Below are 20103 nucleotides of genomic sequence, written 5' to 3' on the forward strand. Positions count from 1 at the left end.
CCTGTCCTACACCATAGGAAATAGTCAGCGTTGCCAAAACTTGAAGTGGTTTAACTGGATTATCTTACTCTTGTTGTTAGGCTTATTGTCTGCTGCTAAATTGTAAACTGAAACATTGAAACTGCATTCAGTAGTTTAAAATACACTTAAGCAGGTGTGCACTGTGTTTACATTATAGAAAACCGTTCTTGCCTTCTTTAAGAACGTAACTAGACCACTAGGAAAAGATAGGTTTCCACACCTTTTCCGGAATACACCATTTTGTATATCAAATGTGGTGTTGTATTGTGAGACTTAACATGGATGCTTATATCTGGGTGTACAAACCTTTTAAGAACCAAACCAATACTTAGGGTCATACCAGATGGTGGTAATAATGCTTACATAATACAATAGAACCTCAAAGTTACAAGCACCAGAGTTATGAACTGACCAGTCAACCACATACCTCATTTGGAACTGAAACTACGCAGTCAGGCAGCAGCAGAGACTAAAAAAAAAGCAAATACTTTTTGCTGCAATACTGTGTTAAATGTAAACTAAAAATAATAAAGGGAAAGCAGCATTTTTCTTCAGAGTAAAGTTTCAAAGCTGTATGAAGTCAATGTTCAATTGTAAACTTTTGAAAGAACAACCATAACGTTTTATTCAAAGTTACAAACATTTCAGAGTTACAAACAATCTCCATTCTCAAGGCGTTCGTAACTGAGGTTCTACTGTATGTACATGTAAAAAACCAGAAATTTCAAAAATTCCTTGACTTCACAGGCAAGCAATATAAAGAGGATTTTTGAAGTGTTTTTTATGAAAAATTACATTGAAATGTCTCTATCTTAGACACAGATGTTATGGTTCTGTGGAAGGCACAGGTCTGGCATCAGACTTAAGGCTTAGTGGATGACTAAAAATGCATTTGCATGTTTAAGATTTTTAGGTTTAACCTTAACTTAGGTTTAACCTTAACTTGGCATTACAGGATTTTTTAATACAATATTTTAAATATTTTTCCCCTTAAATAACTGATAACTATTTAAAACCTTAATTTAGCTTAGATTTTTAACTGGAGATGTTTTTTATAGTTTAAAATTGCAGGTAAGTATAGAAGTATGTACAGAATTACTTTAAATTTTTAGAAGAAAAATATGTAACTCAAGTAGATACAAAATACAGACTATTTTGTCCTGGGCATACAGACACAACTGTGTTTCTAATCCCAAACTACTACATTTTGATGATTTGTAGGGGAAAGAATCTGCAACTCATTTTGAAATATATGTATTTTAAAACTAGTTAAAAGTTCAAACTATTAAATAAGAATTTTCTTGCTGCGTTAGCAGATTTATGTTGGTTGACAATTTGTGACAAAAAGTGCTTCTCAGCATTTGAAGGCAAGTGACAGGATGAGGATTAGTGTTGCAATAAACTTTTTGTTAGTATTTTGTTATGTAACAAAAATGTTAATTTTTAAAAAATGTGACTCTTAGAGTAAATAGAAGTTGCCTTGAAGCAACTGAGTTTATAAACATTTTCTTGTGTTCACAGACTGATTTATCATTTTGTCAAAAACTGTCAACTTCCTCTTGGGAAATGGTAGCTCTTACTTAGGCTAAAGAACCATTCAGTTATGTAGAGAATAATGATGGAAGGATGATAATATAGTTGTGATAATAGTGAGAGGAAGGATGATCCAGTGGTTAGAGAGCTAGCCTAGAGTTTGGGAGACTTAGGTGCAATTCCCTGCTCCGACACTGGCTTTCTTTGTGACCTTGGGCACATCACTTAGGGCTTGTCTACACTTAAAATGCTACAGCAGCACAGTTGCGCCGCTGCAGCACTTCAGTGTAGACCAGGGGTCAGCAGCCTTCGGCATGCGGCCCATCAGGGTAATCTACTGGCAGGCCATGAAATGTGTTTAGGTTGACCATCTGCAGGCACGGCCCCCACAGCTCCTAGTGGCCACAGTTTGCCATTCCCAGCCACTGGGAGCTGCAGGGGGCCATGCCTGCTGTCAGTCAACCTAAACACATCTCGCAGCCCGCCAGCGAATTACTCTAATGGGGCGCGTGCCGAAGTTTACCGACACCTGGTATAGATGCTAACTGGAGAGGTTCTGTTGTCATAGGTAATTCACCTCCCCAAGAGTTGAAATTCTTCAGTCGACTGGGACTTAGGTCATCCTAACTGTGCCACTCAGGTTTGGATTTTTCACACCCCTGAGTGATGTCATTGTGCTGACTTAATTTTCTAGAGTAGACTAGGCCTTTAGTTTCTTTGTATCTCACTTCCCTATCTATAAAATGGGGATAGTAATAGTGCCCTACCTCACAGGTGTGTTGTAAGGATAAATTCATTACAGATTATGAGGCACTCTGATGGTATGGTAATGGGGGCTGTATAAGGATTTACAATCGATATTTCTGGAAAAATATCTTGGAAACTGTATGCATATATATACTTATATATTTATCTTGCTGTCTGCTTTGTTGCAATTAATAATTGCAATTTTTCTCTAATGGTCTGCTTTGTTTTTGTAACTTTCCCAGCATGGAGCATGTGTGAATGCTATGGATCTGTGGCAGTTCACTCCTCTGCATGAAGCAGCTTCTAAGAACAGGGTGGAAGTGTGTTCTCTCTTGTTAAGTTATGGTGCTGATCCAACGCTGTTGAACTGTCACAATAAAAGCACCATTGATTTAGCCCCAACACCTCAATTAAAAGAACGATTGGCATGTGAGTATAAAGTGAATGTGAAACTGAATAGGATAGTTGGCATTTCATAGCTCATCTCCAATTGATCAGTTGTTTTTCTTTGTAATATGTGCCTTAAGTTTCATAAACAGTATCACACTGATATCAAGTTTGGGAGAAAGTGTTTACATTTTGCAAACAATTGTGTAATGCCTACCTGAAAATATTATCCTAAAACATGAAATAGTTTCAAATATATACAACTAACAGGCCCTTTTGAACCTAGATTTAAAAACAGATTTTAGTTACTCTTCAACAGTCTTGTGGCTGTAATGGCTTGTGTAGATTTTTCATTCCTGGAATCCTGTTTTCTTCCTGCTGCTTCCCCACTTCTCCCTATGATCTTTCCAAAAACTTATTCACAGTAACACCATTTTTCTCTTCAGCAAAGATCATTTGAACAAAAACAACAACAACAACAACAAAACAGCATAATTACTTAGAACTCTGAATACGTTTGTTCTGAAGATGAAATGCTACCGCTTTCTCTCAACTTCTAAAGTGGAGAATTGAGACATGAGTTCTGTCTGGCATAGCTAAGGAATCCTCATGCTCAGCCTATGCATGGACAAAGTAGTAATTTTCTGGAGTATATAGAGTGCTGGGTTACATCCATATAATGAGCCCGTTTACAGTAAATTACTAGAAATGGCTTTCTAAGGTCTCTCCCATGCACTGAAAGGAGCATTTCCCTACTAGAAGCAAACAATCCCTTTAATACTTTCCAGACCTATAAAGAATATAATCTTTCTTTTCCAGATGAATTCAAAGGTCACTCCCTGCTACAGGCGGCACGAGAATCAGATGTAGCTCGCCTCAAAAAATATCTTTCTTTGGAAACAGTGAATTTCAAGCATCCTCAAACTCATGAAACAGCATTGGTAATATTTCAGATGTATTAGTGATTTAAGATGTGTGGAGGCTAAACTAAATATGTTCGGCAATGCTTTAAAACAAATTCCAATTTCTGAGAACTTGACTTTGATAAAGACTGGCAAGTCAACTCTAGTGTATAAGAAATTATTAAGTTAACACATCTAGAGTATCCTTTGTAATTTAAACTTTTCACATTCCTGTCAAGTCTTGCAGGATAGTTCGCTGCTACCATATCAGCGAAAGGTTGTACCCAATTTGTCTATTTTCTCTAGGTCGTGTCTACCACTGTTTGTCATCTTTCTCAATCCACTGAATACTTGAGTTTCTAAGTTTTCTTCTACATATATTAGCTTACATTTTTTTCAGGTTGAAACACACTTACTGTCTGCTCCTATTTCTAATCTCTTCTAATGGCTTTTGTAGTTCTATCCTTGTAGGTGGTTTTTCACTTTTCAATGTAATTTCATATGCATGTTTCATCAGTGAATTGAAAGAATAAAGATAAGCTCAGTCTAATGCCAACTGCTGCAGCACTGCAGTAGGCAGCTTTCTCTCTGCCTCTATTCCTGACACAGCCATTTATCCTAATTTTTTTTTTGCTTAGAATCCAGCCAGTTTTCAATCTATATGAAAAGTGTTTGGCGCCTTCATCTAGAAATTTTAGTAATTGTTAAAATAAGTCAGACTTGTGTGGCTTGATCATTACAAACTCATGCTTGATTCCCACTCTCTTGCTTTTGATTACTTTATTCTGATAGTTGTTATATGTTGAGGGAGAGAGAGAGGAAATGGCAAACAAAGTAAAAGGAAAGAGAGATGAGGAAAGAGAACAGAAAATGCTATTGTGTAATATCCTTTATGTGGCCCATGGTAAAAAATTCACGGCCATGAAAAATGCATCATGGACCATGAAATCTAGCCTTTTGTGTGCTTTTACCCTATACTATACAGATTTCACGGGGAAGACTAACGTTTCTCAAAGGGGTCCTGACCTAAAAAGGGGTTGTGGGGGGCGTGTCACAAGGTTATTTTGGGGAGGTCGTGGTATTGCCGCCCTTACTTCTGCACTGCCTTTAGAGCTGGGTGGCCAGAGGGCGGCGGCTGTTGGCCTGGCACCCAGCTCTGAAGGTAGCGCCCCGCCAGCAGCAGCGCAGAAGTAAGGCTGGCAATACCATACGATGCCACCTTAATTCTGCACTGCTGCTTTCAGAGATGGGCAGCCAGAGAGTGTGGCTGCTGACCGAGGGCCTAGCTCTGCAGGCAGCAGCTTAGATGTAAGGGTTGCAATATGGTACCATGCCATCCTTACTTCTGCACTGCTGCTGACAATGGCTCCCGGCGAGCAGTCATCGCTCTCTGGCCACCCAGCTCTGAAGGCAGCGCTGCTGCCAGCAGAAGTAAGGGTAGCAGTAACTCAAACCCCCTACAATAACCTTGTGACCCACCTCACAACTCCTTTTTGGGCCAGGACCCTTACAAGTACAACATCATGAAATTTCACATATAAATATCTGAAATCAAGAAATTCACGATTTTTTAAAATCATATGACCATGAAATTTGAAATTTAGTAGGGCCCCAAGCATGACCTAGTTACAGTTCCTGAAAAGCGTTTTTGCCAGAAATACTGGATTACATGGTCCAGATTCAATCAATGTAACTCCCTTGCCTTTTTCTTGTTCAAGGGATGAATTTAGTCTAGTAAAACTATTCGAATATTAAGAGCCTGAAACTAGATTTTCTAATATATTTATATAAATAATAATTAAATAAATTTTGTTGCTAGCTATTTGAGTGATTTTATAAGTTCAACCTCCAAACCTAAAACTGCTGTTACTATACTGATTCTCAAGTCAAAGAAATAAAATGGGTAAAATCCTGGCTCGATTGAAGTCAATGGCAAAACTCTCATTAACTTCACTGGGGCCAGGATTTCATCCAATATGTACAAATTATTGATCCATCTCTGTAATTAACATAGACTTCAAGATTATCAAAGTCCTAGGTACTGTTATACCAAACTTTGTCCGCCTCAGTTAAGTGGGCTATACTAAGAATCTTCTCTCATACACTAATATTAGAGTTTTTAGTTTGTTTTTCTTTGGCTTGGTATCAACCTTGGTATCCTTTTTATGGGTTATCAATCAAACATAGAAACATAGCTCTTCGATAGTTATAGACCCCATACTTCAACCCTGGTTGGTAGTTGTAATTTTCTATTCTGGAACTGTTAAGATGGAGACAGACCAGCTTGTGGTTAATTGTTGGGGTGTAGAAGTACAGGGGGTCTAAAGGTAAGATGTAGGGTGAGAAGTCCAGAAATCTTTTTTGTATTCCCTCTGGTCCAGATGCCCATGTGACATTAAGCAAGTCACTTAATCACTGTCTGCCTATTTCCTCATCTGTAAAATGGAGATATTTGTTTTACCATGAATATTGAGACTAAGGCCCAGATATTTAGACATTGCTGCACTCAGCATTGCAGCACCTAAGTCTCATGTTCAAAAGGGATTTAGTCACTTAGGAGCTAAAATCTCTTTGGCCGTCAATGGGTTTTTGGCTCCTAAATCTCTTTTGAAGATGAGACCTAGGCTCCTAGATCAGTTAGGTGTGGCAACTCTGAGCACAGCAACACCTGAATACCTTTAAAAATCTGGGCCAGATTCCTTGTTTTAAAGCACTTCGAGATCAGTTTCATTTAAGTGCTCATATACCTTTCATGTATTTATGTGCCATAACTAGAGGCATAGGTTCTAGAAATTAATATATTAATTATTAAATCCCTCAGGAGTAGGATACTATGTAAGCTTAAAAGTACTGAAGTCTGCTCTCTGGCTGAAGTAATCAGTAGGACTGTTTTCCAAGCTAATCTAAGCATAAAAGGACAATCGTATAATAATAATTGTTCTATTATTGCAGCAACATCCCGAATGTACAGTGACAGTCTTCTTCAGCTATTTAGTTGGACAGAACTCATTTCATTGTAATAGGATATTGTTACAGGATAATGTCTTCCACTTTAAAAGTGTTTCTCCCGAACTCATGTATCAACAACAGTAGATTTGCAGTATCACATGTTTTCCACTGGTGAGAGAGGACTCTACCCTTAAGATATTTTCTCCTCTCAAATGTATCTTCTTGTTACCAGTTTTTCTAACTGCAGTTGTATTAAGCTAACAGAGGAATATAGAACATGTTATCTACCTGTTTTTTAATTTACTGGTTCTGTGTTCATTAATTTCCCCAACATTATTATATTATACTGGAAGTCAGAATAGATAGCCCCTTCTGGCCTTAGAATCTACAACTTAGTGTTAGAAATTTAGTTAAATGCTGTGTTGGAAAATCATGGTACAAACCCACATGTAGGTCCCATTGAAATTAATAGTACTCTGCATAGGTCTGTTCTAGCAGTTCCTGACACAGGATCTTGCTTTAGTTTGCTGTTCATTAGCAACTAATAAAATGCTGTATATAACAAGAGCATTATTAATGCTGCAATTTTGAAATATTTAGCACTGTGCTGCTGCATCTCCTTATCCCAAGAGAAAGCAAGTCTGTGAATTACTTCTGAGAAAAGGAGCCAACATCAATGAAAAGACAAAAGAGTGAGTGCTACTGATGGATGCTATTGATTGTTCAGGATAATTTTATAGCATACAACTTAATTGTAATATTTATTTTTTAATAAAGCTTCTTGACACCTCTCCATGTGGCATCAGAAAAAGCGCATAATGATGTCGTTGAAGTTGTTGTGAAGCATGAAGCTAAGGTATGACTTACTTCCTGTATTTCTTTGGCTAGAATTATCTATAAGATTTAACATTGTAGCACAAAGTTGACAGACGGCAGTTGTAAATTCAGTATTGTGCATAGAATTAGTTTTTGTAAGTATACATGTTTACATATGCAAGACAGAGATGATACACACACTTGTATAGAATTATGTATATAGACTTCATACATTTGTAAAGTTTTAAGACACAAAACCCTGTAGTTTGACTAATTACTACTACTTTCACTAAGTATGGAAAAAGATGTATTTGGTGCTTAATTATAAGCAATAGAATTGTGAAGGTGTTTTACAAAAAACACAAAGAGAGGAGGTGGCAAATAAACTAGTTAGAAGAATAGTATGTAAGAGATCTGGGGCTTAAATTCAGAAAGATAAAATGGAGAAAAATTTAAATGGTGTCACTGGCAATAAAATTAAGATCATGTCAAGATGTTGCACAGCTGCACTGCATTTTGGTCAAGTTTTCACATAGAAAGTATGGAAATAGGGTGTGCCACTTACAGTAATCACATTGAACAAGACAGCTAAAATAAAGACTTAGGATTCTGATTTTTGGAACTTGATTACAGGCTGACTGCTGTAGGACTTCTGACATGGCTATTGAGAGAAGCAGAGAAGAATAGAAAGCTACTTGTTATAGGATTGAGTTACTGAATTTCTTAATTAGTTATTAGAAAAATTCAGAGGTTCTCAAATCAGAATAGCCAATATTAGCTGATGTAGACAAAGTTGTTCTGTACATCTTATTTAGTAGTTAAACAGTGACAGAATCGTAGAAGATTAGAGTTGGAAGAGATCTCAGGAGGTCATCCAGTCCAACCCCCTGCTCAAAGCAGGACCAACCCCAACTAAATCATCTCACCTAGGGTTTTGTCAAGCTAGGCCTTAAAAATCTCTTAAGGATGGAGATTCCACCACCTCCCTTGGTAAGCCATTCCAGTGCTTCACCACCCTCCTAGTGAAATAGTTTTTCCTAATATCCAACCTAGATCTCCCCCACTGCAACTTGAGACCATTGCTCCTTGTTCCATTATCTCCCACCACTGAGAACAGCCTAGGTCCATCCTCTTTGGAACCCCCCTTCAGGTAGTTGAAGGCTGCTATTAAACCCCCCCCCCTTCTCTTCTGCAGACTAAATAAGTCCAGTTCCCTCAGCGTCTCCTCATAAGTCATGTGCCCCAGCCCCCTAATAATTTTCGTTGCTCTCCGGTGGACTCTCTCTCCAATTTATCCATATCCTTTCTGTAGTGGGGGGGCCAAAATATGGCCTCCCCAGTGCCGAATAGAGGGGAATAATCACTTCCCTCGATCTGCTGGCAGTGCTCCTACTAATGCAGCCCAATATGCCGTTTAAATTCCTTAAACTTCAGTAACATACTGAATATTTGCTTATCTGCAGCGTAGTAGGAATGTATTACTGCAGTTGAGAATTTTTACAATTTCCTTTTTCAAGTCATTTCTAATGCATTCTAGGCCACATTTTAGTGGTCTAACATACCTTCAGCCTTACTGAACTTGTATTAATAAAGCAGTAAGATTTTCCTTTTGAAGCTGTGGTACTTGCCAAGAGCTGTTGTTAAATGCTGAACTTCAAAGAAAAATGCATCCTCTTTTAGCCTAGATGCTGTGTTCAAGAGCAGACTAAATATTTTGTGTTCCTTTTTTAAGTCTTAGCATTACCATTGTCAATTAAATGAACTATTTGCCATGTGGAGTGAGAATTGCTACTCTAAGCCATCTTCCCTAATAACTCTCAACCCACCATGTTTATTCCTCCCTAGCACTTCACAGAGCACTCTCTGGGTGGCTCCCCTACCCGGCAGAGGTGTGTCATATTGAGGCTTCCAGCTATAGGGCAAACGGGTGAAGAGTGGGTCCCCCTTTATGGTGGACAGGGTAGTCATTCAGGGAATGTGCCCCTTTTGTATCTTGAGGCTTTCTGGTCTACTTTGGCTGATATGAAAGGGAAGGAAAACAGGCTTCCCTTGCATGATGTTGGTTGAAGCAGAGCTCCAGACTCCTCCCTGGTATTGGCTCTTTAAACTCCATGTTGAAGCTAAAGGTATGTCTACACAACAACGTAAGCCTAGGGTTAGTGGGACTAGAGTCAGTTGACCCATGTCAGAGAACCCTGGCTTGAATGTTAACACTGTATTTTAACCCTAGGCTTAGAATTTTCTGACCTGTGCTCGAACCTAGGGCTCTGGCATCCACACTGCAGTGCACAGATCTCAGTCAAAGTAACCCTATCCCAGAGTGGGTAGCACCCCGCTTCCCATTGTCAACATTCTAGCCCTACGAATGTGTTGCACTGTGGGAAAACACTACTGCCCACCTTGTTTCCTAACTGTAGTGGTGCCATTGATGGGACTCAGGTGCCCATAAGGAGTCCACGAGTACATAAACTTCATAACTAGCTCCTTTGGTGGCTGTCTCAGGAGAATGACTGCAGTTTGAGGAGACTTTATACTGAACTACCATCTAATCTGAGAATTGGGCTCTCTACCTCTAGGCTGAGTCACATTGTCAGGAAAATGCCCATTTGCACCTGTTCTCAGGATAATTAGGATATCAGTGCCCACGACTTTCAAACTATCAAAATTAAACTTTGAAATTCTTCATTTTTAAAATGGGATGTTTAGCGAGGGTGTTTTTGGTTGGTTTTTTATTTATTTTTGTCTGTTTTGATATTTGACGTAAAAAGTAGGTTTCAGAGGAAAATTGCGCATACATCCCAGCCTGGCTGCTGCCAACTGCAGAGCAGTGAAGTGCATTCCCCAGGGCTTGGGTTGCAGTGTACTCCAGCACCCTCCTGAGATCCCTTATCCCTGCCCCTGCTGCACCCTGGGGGGCAGGGATAAAGGATCCCTGGGTAGATGTGGGAGAGTTTTGAGGCTGGCTTCCACTCTCTGCCCTCACAGCACACATTTCCCAGGCACCCCTGCCCAGGATGGCTGGGGGGGGCCAGGAGCAAGGGCCAGAGAGTGGAGCAGGAACTGCCCTACAGGGAGGCAGATCGGCAGATCTGGTTTAGCATGGCCAGGGGAGGGATGACCCTCAACAGCCAGGAGCTGCCTCCCACCTGTCAGCTTTGCTCCTGCTCCGAGCATGTTCCACGCAGCAGCAAGGAGGAGCTGGAGCAGGAAGTGGGAGTGCACTTGGCCAGGCAGTAATGGCTCTTCTGCTACCGGGAACTCTGGGATACATCTGGAGGACTTCCAGGACCAGAGTTAAGCAAGGGTGGCATGCACACAGGAAAGCAATAGGGCTCAGACCCTCCATCCCTGCAAGGTCCTGGGACCCTAGATCTGAATCCTGGATTAGCACAATTGGTGTGTGGACACAAGCGTAGTTAAGCTTGAGTCCAGGCTCAAGCCTGGGTTTACATTGCTATGTAGACATACCCTGAGAGGACTGCCAGGTTGGAGTGGCTGATGGGGGGGGAAACATATGGAGACTGAGTAGTGTGTTCTCCTCTAGTGCTAGTGTAAGATGCAGTAGTGGAGTTCCTCTTACAGCAGCTTCTGTGGCAATGGCAGGCACACTCTTCGCAGAGCAGCTGTCTGGGTTAGCAGCAGGCTCAGTACCAACTTAAGTGAGGGCTAAAATTGTTAAGCATAGCTGCCCTTAAGATTTGGTGAAGGAAGGGTCAGCAAAATAGCTTGTGCCAACACCTCTAGCTACCAATTATTCCTGTCCATCGTTCTGACTGCTTTGCACAGGCATTGCCTAAGGATTTTGGAGAGGGTTAGTGAAATAATTTTCTGGGTAAAACCCCAACTTTACTGATTCATTTTAAATAAATGTACTGGAAGTTAAGGGTTGCGGGATCCTTAGGTCTCTGCTACCCTTTTTCTGTAAAATAAAAGCCCAGCTGCTTGTTGTTTTCAACATTCCCGACTGGCTTACATTTTTCATATTTGCTAGGTTACCTTTGCAGGGCTGGCCCACAACACTTTGGCACCTGAGGCGGGGAGCTCAAACAACGCCCTCATGCCTCCTTGCTTGGGCCAAAACTTTGAAAGGTCTCAATTCTGCCTTCTTCCTGTTCTTCTCCTCTGATGGTACTGCTCTGCTACCTACCCCAATAAAGGAGAACTAACAACTTTAAAATGCCTTGTTCAGAAATTTTAATTAACACTTAACTTTCAAATGCCTGAACAGCAAATGTAACTTTTCTTGTCTGCATAGTAAACACTGGCATTTTTATCTGTTTGAATAATCAAAGTGGTGCTTTCCGTGTCGTCTTGGTTGCAAAGATTTGAACTGCTTCCTGAAGGTCCACAGTCTGGGCCAGCTCATGCTCTATTGAGATGGTTGCAAGGCCGACCAGACTCTCCTGTGTCATTGTGGAGTGTAAATGTGTTTTTATTAACTTCAGCTTGAAGAAGCTGCGTTCTCCATTGGCAGCTGTTACAGGAAGTGTTAGAAGTATGCGCAGAGCAACAAAAGCATTTGGAAAGAGGGTGGTCATCTTATTTGTGCACATATATTCCAGAACAGCTTTTGGAATTGATCCTGCTGAAATGTATCTTGAAAGGGCTTTCAGTTCATCACCTAAATCACTCACATCAATATCGCGCAGGTCATGATGTGTCAACACTGTTTCTAGTGTCCTGCATTGTTTGTGTAGGTCTTCTTCAGGTATAGTGAGGAGTTTTGGAATATCATGCAACATCCCAAATATACTGCTGTGTTCCTGGAGCTGCATGAAACATTCTTCAACTGACTGTATTGCACAATCTAGCACCTGGTTAAAGGATTCAACTTTGAATTGTTGTTTAGGGTCTCATGGGATTATCCCATACCTCGTAATCAAAATGTCTTATTCAGTGACTCTTGTATTCTTGAATGGGTGGGAAAATAGTTTCAGTGTGAAATTCCTCTGCCAACTTCTGTGCACTCTTCAGAACATTTTGAAATCCCTCATCTGACCAGTAAGACTGTAGTTATGACTTTGCTTTGTCCAGTTGTTCCATTGCTCCAGATATATCAAGGTCAACACCTTGGAGTCTCTTGCTTACAACATTTATTTCAAACAGTATGTCATGTCACCACACTAAGCCACACAGAAATTTGAAGTGATGTATGTTTCTGGTGATTCCATTTCCCTCTGCCACTGTTCTCCCATGAATAGTTCCTGTCATAGCAGCATCCTCCATAATGGCAACTATGGCATCATCTATCTTCCCAGTTTGATGTTTGATAGGCTTTATCGCCTCCACTCAACTTTCTCATCGTGTGGCACTCAGTGGTTTCAGTGTCAGAGAGGATGTTCCCAGATGTTGCTTCAAAATTTGCCATCAATGAGTTGATGCAGAGAAAAATACATAGATGCTTTGAATTACATTAAAAATTCAACAGCTTCACTAGAAACTGATGCTGCATCACTGACCACCAAGTTCAATGAATGAGAACTGCATGGGACAAAAAAAGCTCAAGGGTTTAACTCTCACATCCATGTCTGCGCTCCTCTGTTCTTTCCTCTCTTGTTTGCACCATTATCGCTATCGCAATTCTTGTATCTTCCAGCTTTTTAAGAAGCACATTTGTCATACCAGCTCCTATAGTATGAATGTCAATACATTCTAGAAAATGCTCTCTGACAGTCACCCTTGCAGGGATATTTTCACTAGGTTCTGTTGTTGTTGTTACAAAACGCACCATTAAAGTCATTTGTTCCGTATGGCTGATGTCAGGTGTGCAGTCCAGAATAACACAGTAATATCTTGCTGACTTCAGATCTGCCACAAATTGTCTTTTGTTGCCAGTAACTGTGTGATCTCATTTTGAATTGTTTTTTCCAAGGTAGTGGGGTGTGTACATTTCTTGGGTGGTGACTCTTCTTAGATGCTCCTGGAGTACAGCATCAAACTCAGCCATCAGCTTCACAATTTTAAGGAAGTTTCCATTGTTTGGCACATACAGCTGATCTGAAGTGCCACGCAGTGCTAGGTTTTGGGCAGCAAGCATTCTCACAATGGCAATGAGCCTTTTCAGAACATTTTGCCAGTAAAGAGACTCTGATGCAGTTTTCTCATGATGCTGATCATCTATGGTTGCCTTTAACCTTAGTCTCATCTCAAGCTCTTTCCACCTATGGAATGCTCTCTGGTGATTTGCTGCCTTCTCATGGCATGCCAGATTTCTAGCCAGATTTTTACAGTCCTTTGTTCCTGTAGAACCCATTGTGGCTGGAACATTAGACTGGAAGAGTTTGCAACAAAAACGGTATGCAGCATTCTGGGTTTTTGAGTACATAAGCCATGGCCTCTCCCCATTGTCACCATTGGGGATTTCACGCCAGTAATGTGTTGGATGGAAACTTCTATTTTCATTGTCTTTGGGGAACATGAAGTTTTTCACTTGCTGTGGCCCATGCAGTACAAGGAAGTCCCTCAGGCTACTGCTCAAGTGGGTCCACGGTCCTGGATCATCTAGACTTAAGGAACTAAACTCAGCAGCAGCTATTTCTTGCACTTCCACCACACGCTTCGCTGATCTACACTTTTCTTCAGGCGTGTGCATGGTTACATCCATTGGAGATGGAGATATGGATGCTGCAGTAGCTGCAAGGTCACCTGCACTCTGACTAACTGGAAGATCAGGCATCTCCTCACACTCGCATCCTCACTGGGGACGGAAGGCTCACTGTGAACGCTTGTATCTATGTATCTCAGGAGAGCTCCTTCCTGCTTAGATAGAAAAGCTTCCTTTGCTTTCTTTCTTTTTCCAGAGGAGTGTTTTCTTCTTTCACTCATGACTGCTGTTCTGTGCCAGCTATAGTGGCTCTCAACCCTCAATTGAAGGGGACAAATAAGCAGGCTGGTAGCAGGGCCTGAGTGAGGGAAAATATCAGCATCTTAAGGACCTAACTGGCTCCTACTACTTCAGTTGACTGCTTGTTCTCCTCAAGTGGGTTCAGGGAAACAGCAGGAAACAGGAAGCTCCCCGAGAAGCTGGTTTTAATCAGTCCAGGCTCCTCGGGGTGCTAGAGAGGTACATAAGAGGCGGCTCCTCCTCTCTCTCTCTCTCTCTCCCTGCAACTCCTGCTGCTTTCTGTTATTCCCTCTCACCTTTTCTCCTGCCTGCCTGTTATGTCGCTTGTGCCCTCCTTCCTCCAGCGCAGCACTCCACCATCTCTGTGCATCTAGAGCAGAAAGAATACATATGCACCAGCAGCAGACACAATTTTCTACACTTTGGGTCCTAGTGGCGCCCCTCCCCACAATCTGGCACCTGAGGTGGCCACCTCAGTTCGCCACATGGTAAGGCAAGCCCTGTACCTTTGCATGGAAATGAGTTACAAACTTTTTTTTTTATTAAGTGAAAATCAAGATTCTCCTTCACGGGTCCAGAGGTCAGTTCTGTTGACATAAGTGCTCATTGTGAATTTCTACCTGGTCATTTGTGAAAATAAGGTCCTTGATGTTTTTAAATCCTGTAAAACTACATTCTTAAGATTCTATGTTCTCTTTAGGTTAATGCATTGGACAGTCTTGGTCAGACTTCTCTGCATAGAGCTGCACATTGTGGCCATCTGCAGACATGCAGATTGTTGTTGAGCTCTGGATGTGATCCCTCAATTGTGTCACTGCAGGGTTTCACAGCTTTACAAATGGGGACTGAAAGTGTGCAACAGTTACTACAAGGTACTATGTTTGTTTTAGGAAATAAGTCCATTTAAAAAATGGTGTCATGTTTTGTTTCATTTGCTACATCATCAGCCATTAAGAAATAGCAATATTTTATATGCTTGTGTCATCTGCTAACTGCTTCTCGGTATATTTAGTAGACCTGCCACTTCCAATCAGTTTGGAGAAACACTGAAAAGAAATCTCTTAGGCTAAAAGTGAGGATCAATTTTAACTATTTTTGTTTTGCTTTTGTGACCAGAGATAGATAGATATATACATAGCTTGGAGATTTTTTAGGTGGAAAAAAAACATGAATAATAAATTTTATAAGCGAAACATATAAGCTTTTTAGGAATAATTGAAATTCAAAGACTGAATAAGGAAGTTTGACTGGTTCTGCAATATTCCAAAGTACAATGCAAGGGGCAAATTAACACAATTTTGGAAACCTATGAATTAGAGGGTATAACCACAAGTTAAATTTTGGGGATTATATGAAAAGCCATACATTGACTAGAATTTCCTGATTTACTTAAGAGCAGCCCTTGAAGTACTATATAGTAGTCTGATCTTAAATGTTCCTTTAGTTAAATAAACTCTAAAAATACGAACAATTACTTTCTTTATAGCCCTATTTTCTTTTGTAGAAGGCATCCCATTAGGTAATTCAGATGCAGATCGACAGTTGCTGGAAGCTGCAAAGGCAGGAGATGTGGATACTGTAAAAGTAAGAATATGCAGTTTTAATATTTACTATCATGCATATTTTGTCAAACTACATTTATGTTGCTTAAAAAGAGGGAGAGCCTTTCTCAGTCTGAGTGCTGTAGACTCATGATCCTGGTCCTGATTCCTTTCATACTGCACAAAAATCCCCTGGTCAGATTTAAAGAGTAATATTGGCCATTTTTCTGGAGTCTCATTCAGTTCTTCATTGAAACGAAATAGTACTGACAATAGTTACAGGTTTAAAGAGAGGGAAACAGGTGATTCTCTTTGCTCTGTCGGAGATACAGGATCTCTGAAAAGTAAAGCCTTTATGTAAAAACTCATTGGCAAATTAAATGTCATGTACAGATTATAATGAGTATTATTAAATCTTCTGGTTTTGGTAAACACAAGTAATTTTTCAAATCAGATATGCAGAACAGTATTTTATGACCAGTGTCTACATGCTTGTTTTTTGTTATATGTATAGTAATGTATGTTTTCGTCTGTTTCACAGAAGTTATGTACAATTCAGAGTGTGAACTGCAGAGATATTGAAGGGCGTCAGTCCACACCACTTCACTTTGCAGCAGGATATAACAGAGTGTCTGTGGTTGAGTATCTTCTTCAGCATGGAGCTGATGTTCATGCAAAAGATAAAGGGTGAATATTCTTCCCAGTACTTATTATACAAGTACTTGAAAGCTGTTGTCTGTGTTTTGTGGTAGTTATGAGTCCTTGAATTTTGCTGACTGATTCGTGTTCTGTCTTACTTCAGATACTTTGTATTTCTTTGGAAAATCCTTCCTATATAATGCTATAAGAAATTCTCACTCACGCTAGTGCTATAGGACTTTAAAATATACCCACTATATAGTCTACAAGACCTGAATCATGTACTTTAGGCCAGTCAAAACACACAAGTGAGAAATAGTGATGTGTATATATAGTACAGAATATGCATTTTAAACATCAGCATAAGTATCACACTATAGTAAAGCTATAGTAAAGAACAGAATTATCAGACATGTAGATGAACACAATTTGTTGGGGAAGACTCAACATGGTTTTTGTAAAGGGAAATCATGCCTCACCAATCTACTAGAATTTTTTGAGGGGGGTCAACAAGCATGTAGACAAGGGTGAGCCAGTGACTTAGATTTTCAGAAAGCCTTTGACAAGGCCTCACCTAAGGCTCTTAAGCAAAGTAAACTGTTATGGGATAAAAGAGAAGGTCCTCTCCTGGGTCAGTAACTGGTTAAAAGGTAGGAAACAAAGGGTAGGATTAAATGGTCAGTTTTCAGAATGGAGAGAGGTAAATAGTGGTGTCCCCCAAGGATCAGTACTGGGACCAGTACTGTTCAACCTATTCATAAATGATCTGGAAAAAGGTATAAACAGTGAGGTGGCAAAATTTGTAGATACAAAACTACTCAAGATAGTTAAGTCCCAGGCAGACTGCAAAGACTTACAAAGTGATCTCACAATATTGGGTGACTGGGCAACAAAATGGCAGATGAAATTCATTGTTGATGCAAAGGAAAACATCATCCCAACTATACATATAAAATGATGAGGTCTAAATTAGCTGTTACCACTCAAGAAAGAGATCTTGGAGTCATTGTGGATAGTTGTCTGAAAACATCCACTCAATGTGCTACGGCAGTCAAAAAAGCTATCCCTTTCCTAATGATTCCCAACATTGTTAGATAATAAGACAGAAAATATAATATTTCCTCTATAGAAATCCATGGTACGCCCACATCTTGTATACTGCGTGCTGATCTGGTCGCTCCATCTAAAAAAAAAAAAAAAAATTGGAATCAGAAAAGGTGCAGTAAAGGGCAACAAAAATCATTAGGGGTATTGAACAGCTTCCATATGAGACAGAATAATAAGATGGGGACTTTTCAGCTTGGAAAAGAGACGACTGGGGGGTGATATGCTAGAGGCCTATAAAATCATGACGGGTATGGAGAAAGTAAATAAGGAAGTGTTATTTACTCTTCTCGTAACACAAGAACTAGGGGTCAGCAAATGAAATTAATAGGCAGCAGGTTTAAAACAAACAAAAGGAAGTATTTCTCTACACAATGCACAAATCAACCTGTGGAATTCTTTGCCAGAGGATGTTGTGAAGGCCAAGACTATAACAAGGTTCAAAAAAGAACTAGAGAAGTTCATGGAGGATAGATACATCAATGGCTATTAGCCAGGGTGGGCAGGGATGCAAAATCATGCTCTGAAGTGTACCTAGCCTCTGTTTGCCAGAAGCTGGGAATGGGCAACAGGGGATGGATCACTTGATTATCTGTTCTGTTCATTCCCTCTGAAGCACCTGGCATTGGCCACTGTTGGAAGACTGGATGCTGAGCTAGATGGACCATTGGTCTGACATAGTATGGCCTTTCTTAGGTTCATATGTTCACAGTTATCCTCACTGATAAAATTAAGGCCACTTTAGTTGTCAAAAGAAGTAATGAGCATTTTTTAGCATTGGATTTTTAAAGATTTAAAGCCATTGAAAGGCAAACATGCATTCACAAAAGATACCTGTACACAATGGCGAAATTAAATATTAGTCTTATAGCGTCTCTAAATATATAGGTAACTACCTATTTTTCATATTTTAATGGCTTGATTTCTCTTCAAAGGTTCAAAAAATCTGATTGTTTTCAGAAAAGTTGTAGCATATTCATGGTGTAATAAAGTTAGAGCTGTTTTTGACAGAATGATGTAAACCTAAAATGTAGCATATATTAAGAGAAGTTTGCTTAATCTTGTTTTCAGAGGTCTTGTCCCTTTGCACAATGCTTGTTCCTATGGTCACTATGAAGTAGCAGAACTGCTTGTTAAACATGGTGCAGTTGTAAATGTTGCTGATTTGTGGAAGTTCACTCCCTTACATGAAGCTGCAGCGAAAGGAAAATATGAGATCTGCAAACTTCTATTACAGGTACTCTACAGATTGATAGGAGGTTAATTGATGGAAATAAGTATGTCTGTTTAATCCGAAGTGTGGGGCAGGGCTTCTGTAAGAAATTGGATTTTATTCAGGTCAGGTTTCCAATCAATGGTTATTAAACATCTGAATTTTTAAATTAAGAAATATGTTTTAAGGGTACACTGTCCTTCCTCTCACAATGTGTGGACTTTTATTCTGTTGAATACATGATAGCTTTTCTCTACACAAGTTGAATGTGAATGGAAATAAATTACCAATGGGGTATATAAGTTATCTAAGAGCTAGAAATACTTACTCTGATTATTTCAATTTTTGACAATTGCTAAAGTGAGATGAGTACTTAATTTCTTCTGGGCTTTTTATATGCTACAGCATGGTGCTGACTCCACAAAGAAGAACAGAGATGGAAATACTGCTTTGGATCTTGTTAAAGATGGTGATACTGATATTCAAGACCTACTTAGAGGAGATGCAGCTTTGCTAGATGCTGCCAAGAAGGGTTGTTTGGCCCGAGTAAAGAAGCTTTGTTCACCGGACAATGTAAATTGTCGTGACACACAAGGAAGACATTCAACACCACTACATTTAGCAGGTTAGTGCTGTTAAATACTAAACAATTAGCCCTAGTCCATACTTAGGTCGACATATGGCAACTTAGGTCGACATATGGCAGCTTAGGTCAACCTAATTATGTCAGTGAACGTACTACAACATTGCTGCCACCGATGTAAGTGTCCCACTACACCGACATAATAACTCCACCTCCATGAGAGGTGACGGGCTTATGTCGGTGTAGTTAGGGTGATGCAGTGTCCATGTAGACACTGTGGGTTACTTACATCGCTGTGGACAATTCCATGGCTCCATGCTGGAGCCATGAAATTAACAGGAAAGCCGCTCACAGCTCGGGCTGTCACTCTGGGGCGGGTGGGAGGGGGCTCCAGCTAGAGCCCAGCTGACCTCAGGGTCCTGGCTTCCTGCTGGGAGCCTGGCTGCACCGAGCACAGTAGCCGCCCGAGCTCTGGGTGCAGAGCTCCCCAGCTAGGAGCCCGAGGTAACTGCCTTGCTCCCAGTGGGGTTTGGGGGCAGCCAGGCTCACAGCAGGGAGCTGAGAGCCTTGGAGTGGGAAGTAGCTGGGCTCCCAGACTCTCAGCCCCCCACACTGCCCCTCTTCCGTTGGTGGAAGCGTTATTGGTGAGGTGTAGTGTGGACCTGAGCCACCATAATTAATGTGGTGGCCGTAAATTGACCTAACATAGGTTGACTTAAGCTTTTAGTGTATACATGCCCTTAGTTGACTACACTACCAAGTTTTGTCACCAAAAACTGACTTTGTACGCTCTTGCTGTTTTACCGCCAACACTACAATGAGAT

At 40.4% G+C, this 20103-nt stretch overlaps 1 protein-coding gene across 3 annotated transcripts in view; it reads left to right on the forward strand.

The window, feature by feature from the left end:
* Nucleotides 1-20103, forward strand: part of TNKS2 (tankyrase 2) — a 57519-nt gene that overhangs the window by 11841 nt on the left and 25575 nt on the right. For 2 of the 3 annotated variants that reach the window (XM_034775788.1, XM_034775791.1), the window contains exons 8-16: nucleotides 2544-2730; nucleotides 3508-3629; nucleotides 7140-7231; nucleotides 7317-7395; nucleotides 14900-15071; nucleotides 15686-15783; nucleotides 16282-16427; nucleotides 18555-18720; nucleotides 19102-19321. In XM_034775788.1, the coding sequence (XP_034631679.1) occupies nucleotides 2544-2730; nucleotides 3508-3629; nucleotides 7140-7231; nucleotides 7317-7395; nucleotides 14900-15071; nucleotides 15686-15783; nucleotides 16282-16427; nucleotides 18555-18720; nucleotides 19102-19321 (1282 nt within the window). The remainder of the gene's footprint in view (nucleotides 1-2543; nucleotides 2731-3507; nucleotides 3630-7139; nucleotides 7232-7316; nucleotides 7396-14899; nucleotides 15072-15685; nucleotides 15784-16281; nucleotides 16428-18554; nucleotides 18721-19101; nucleotides 19322-20103) is intronic. The other variant, XM_034775789.1, reaches the window with a different exon arrangement.

This window comes from Trachemys scripta, chromosome 7 (assembly GCF_013100865.1).
Source record: "Trachemys scripta elegans isolate TJP31775 chromosome 7, CAS_Tse_1.0, whole genome shotgun sequence".
Taxonomy (NCBI): Eukaryota; Metazoa; Chordata; order Testudines; family Emydidae; genus Trachemys; species Trachemys scripta.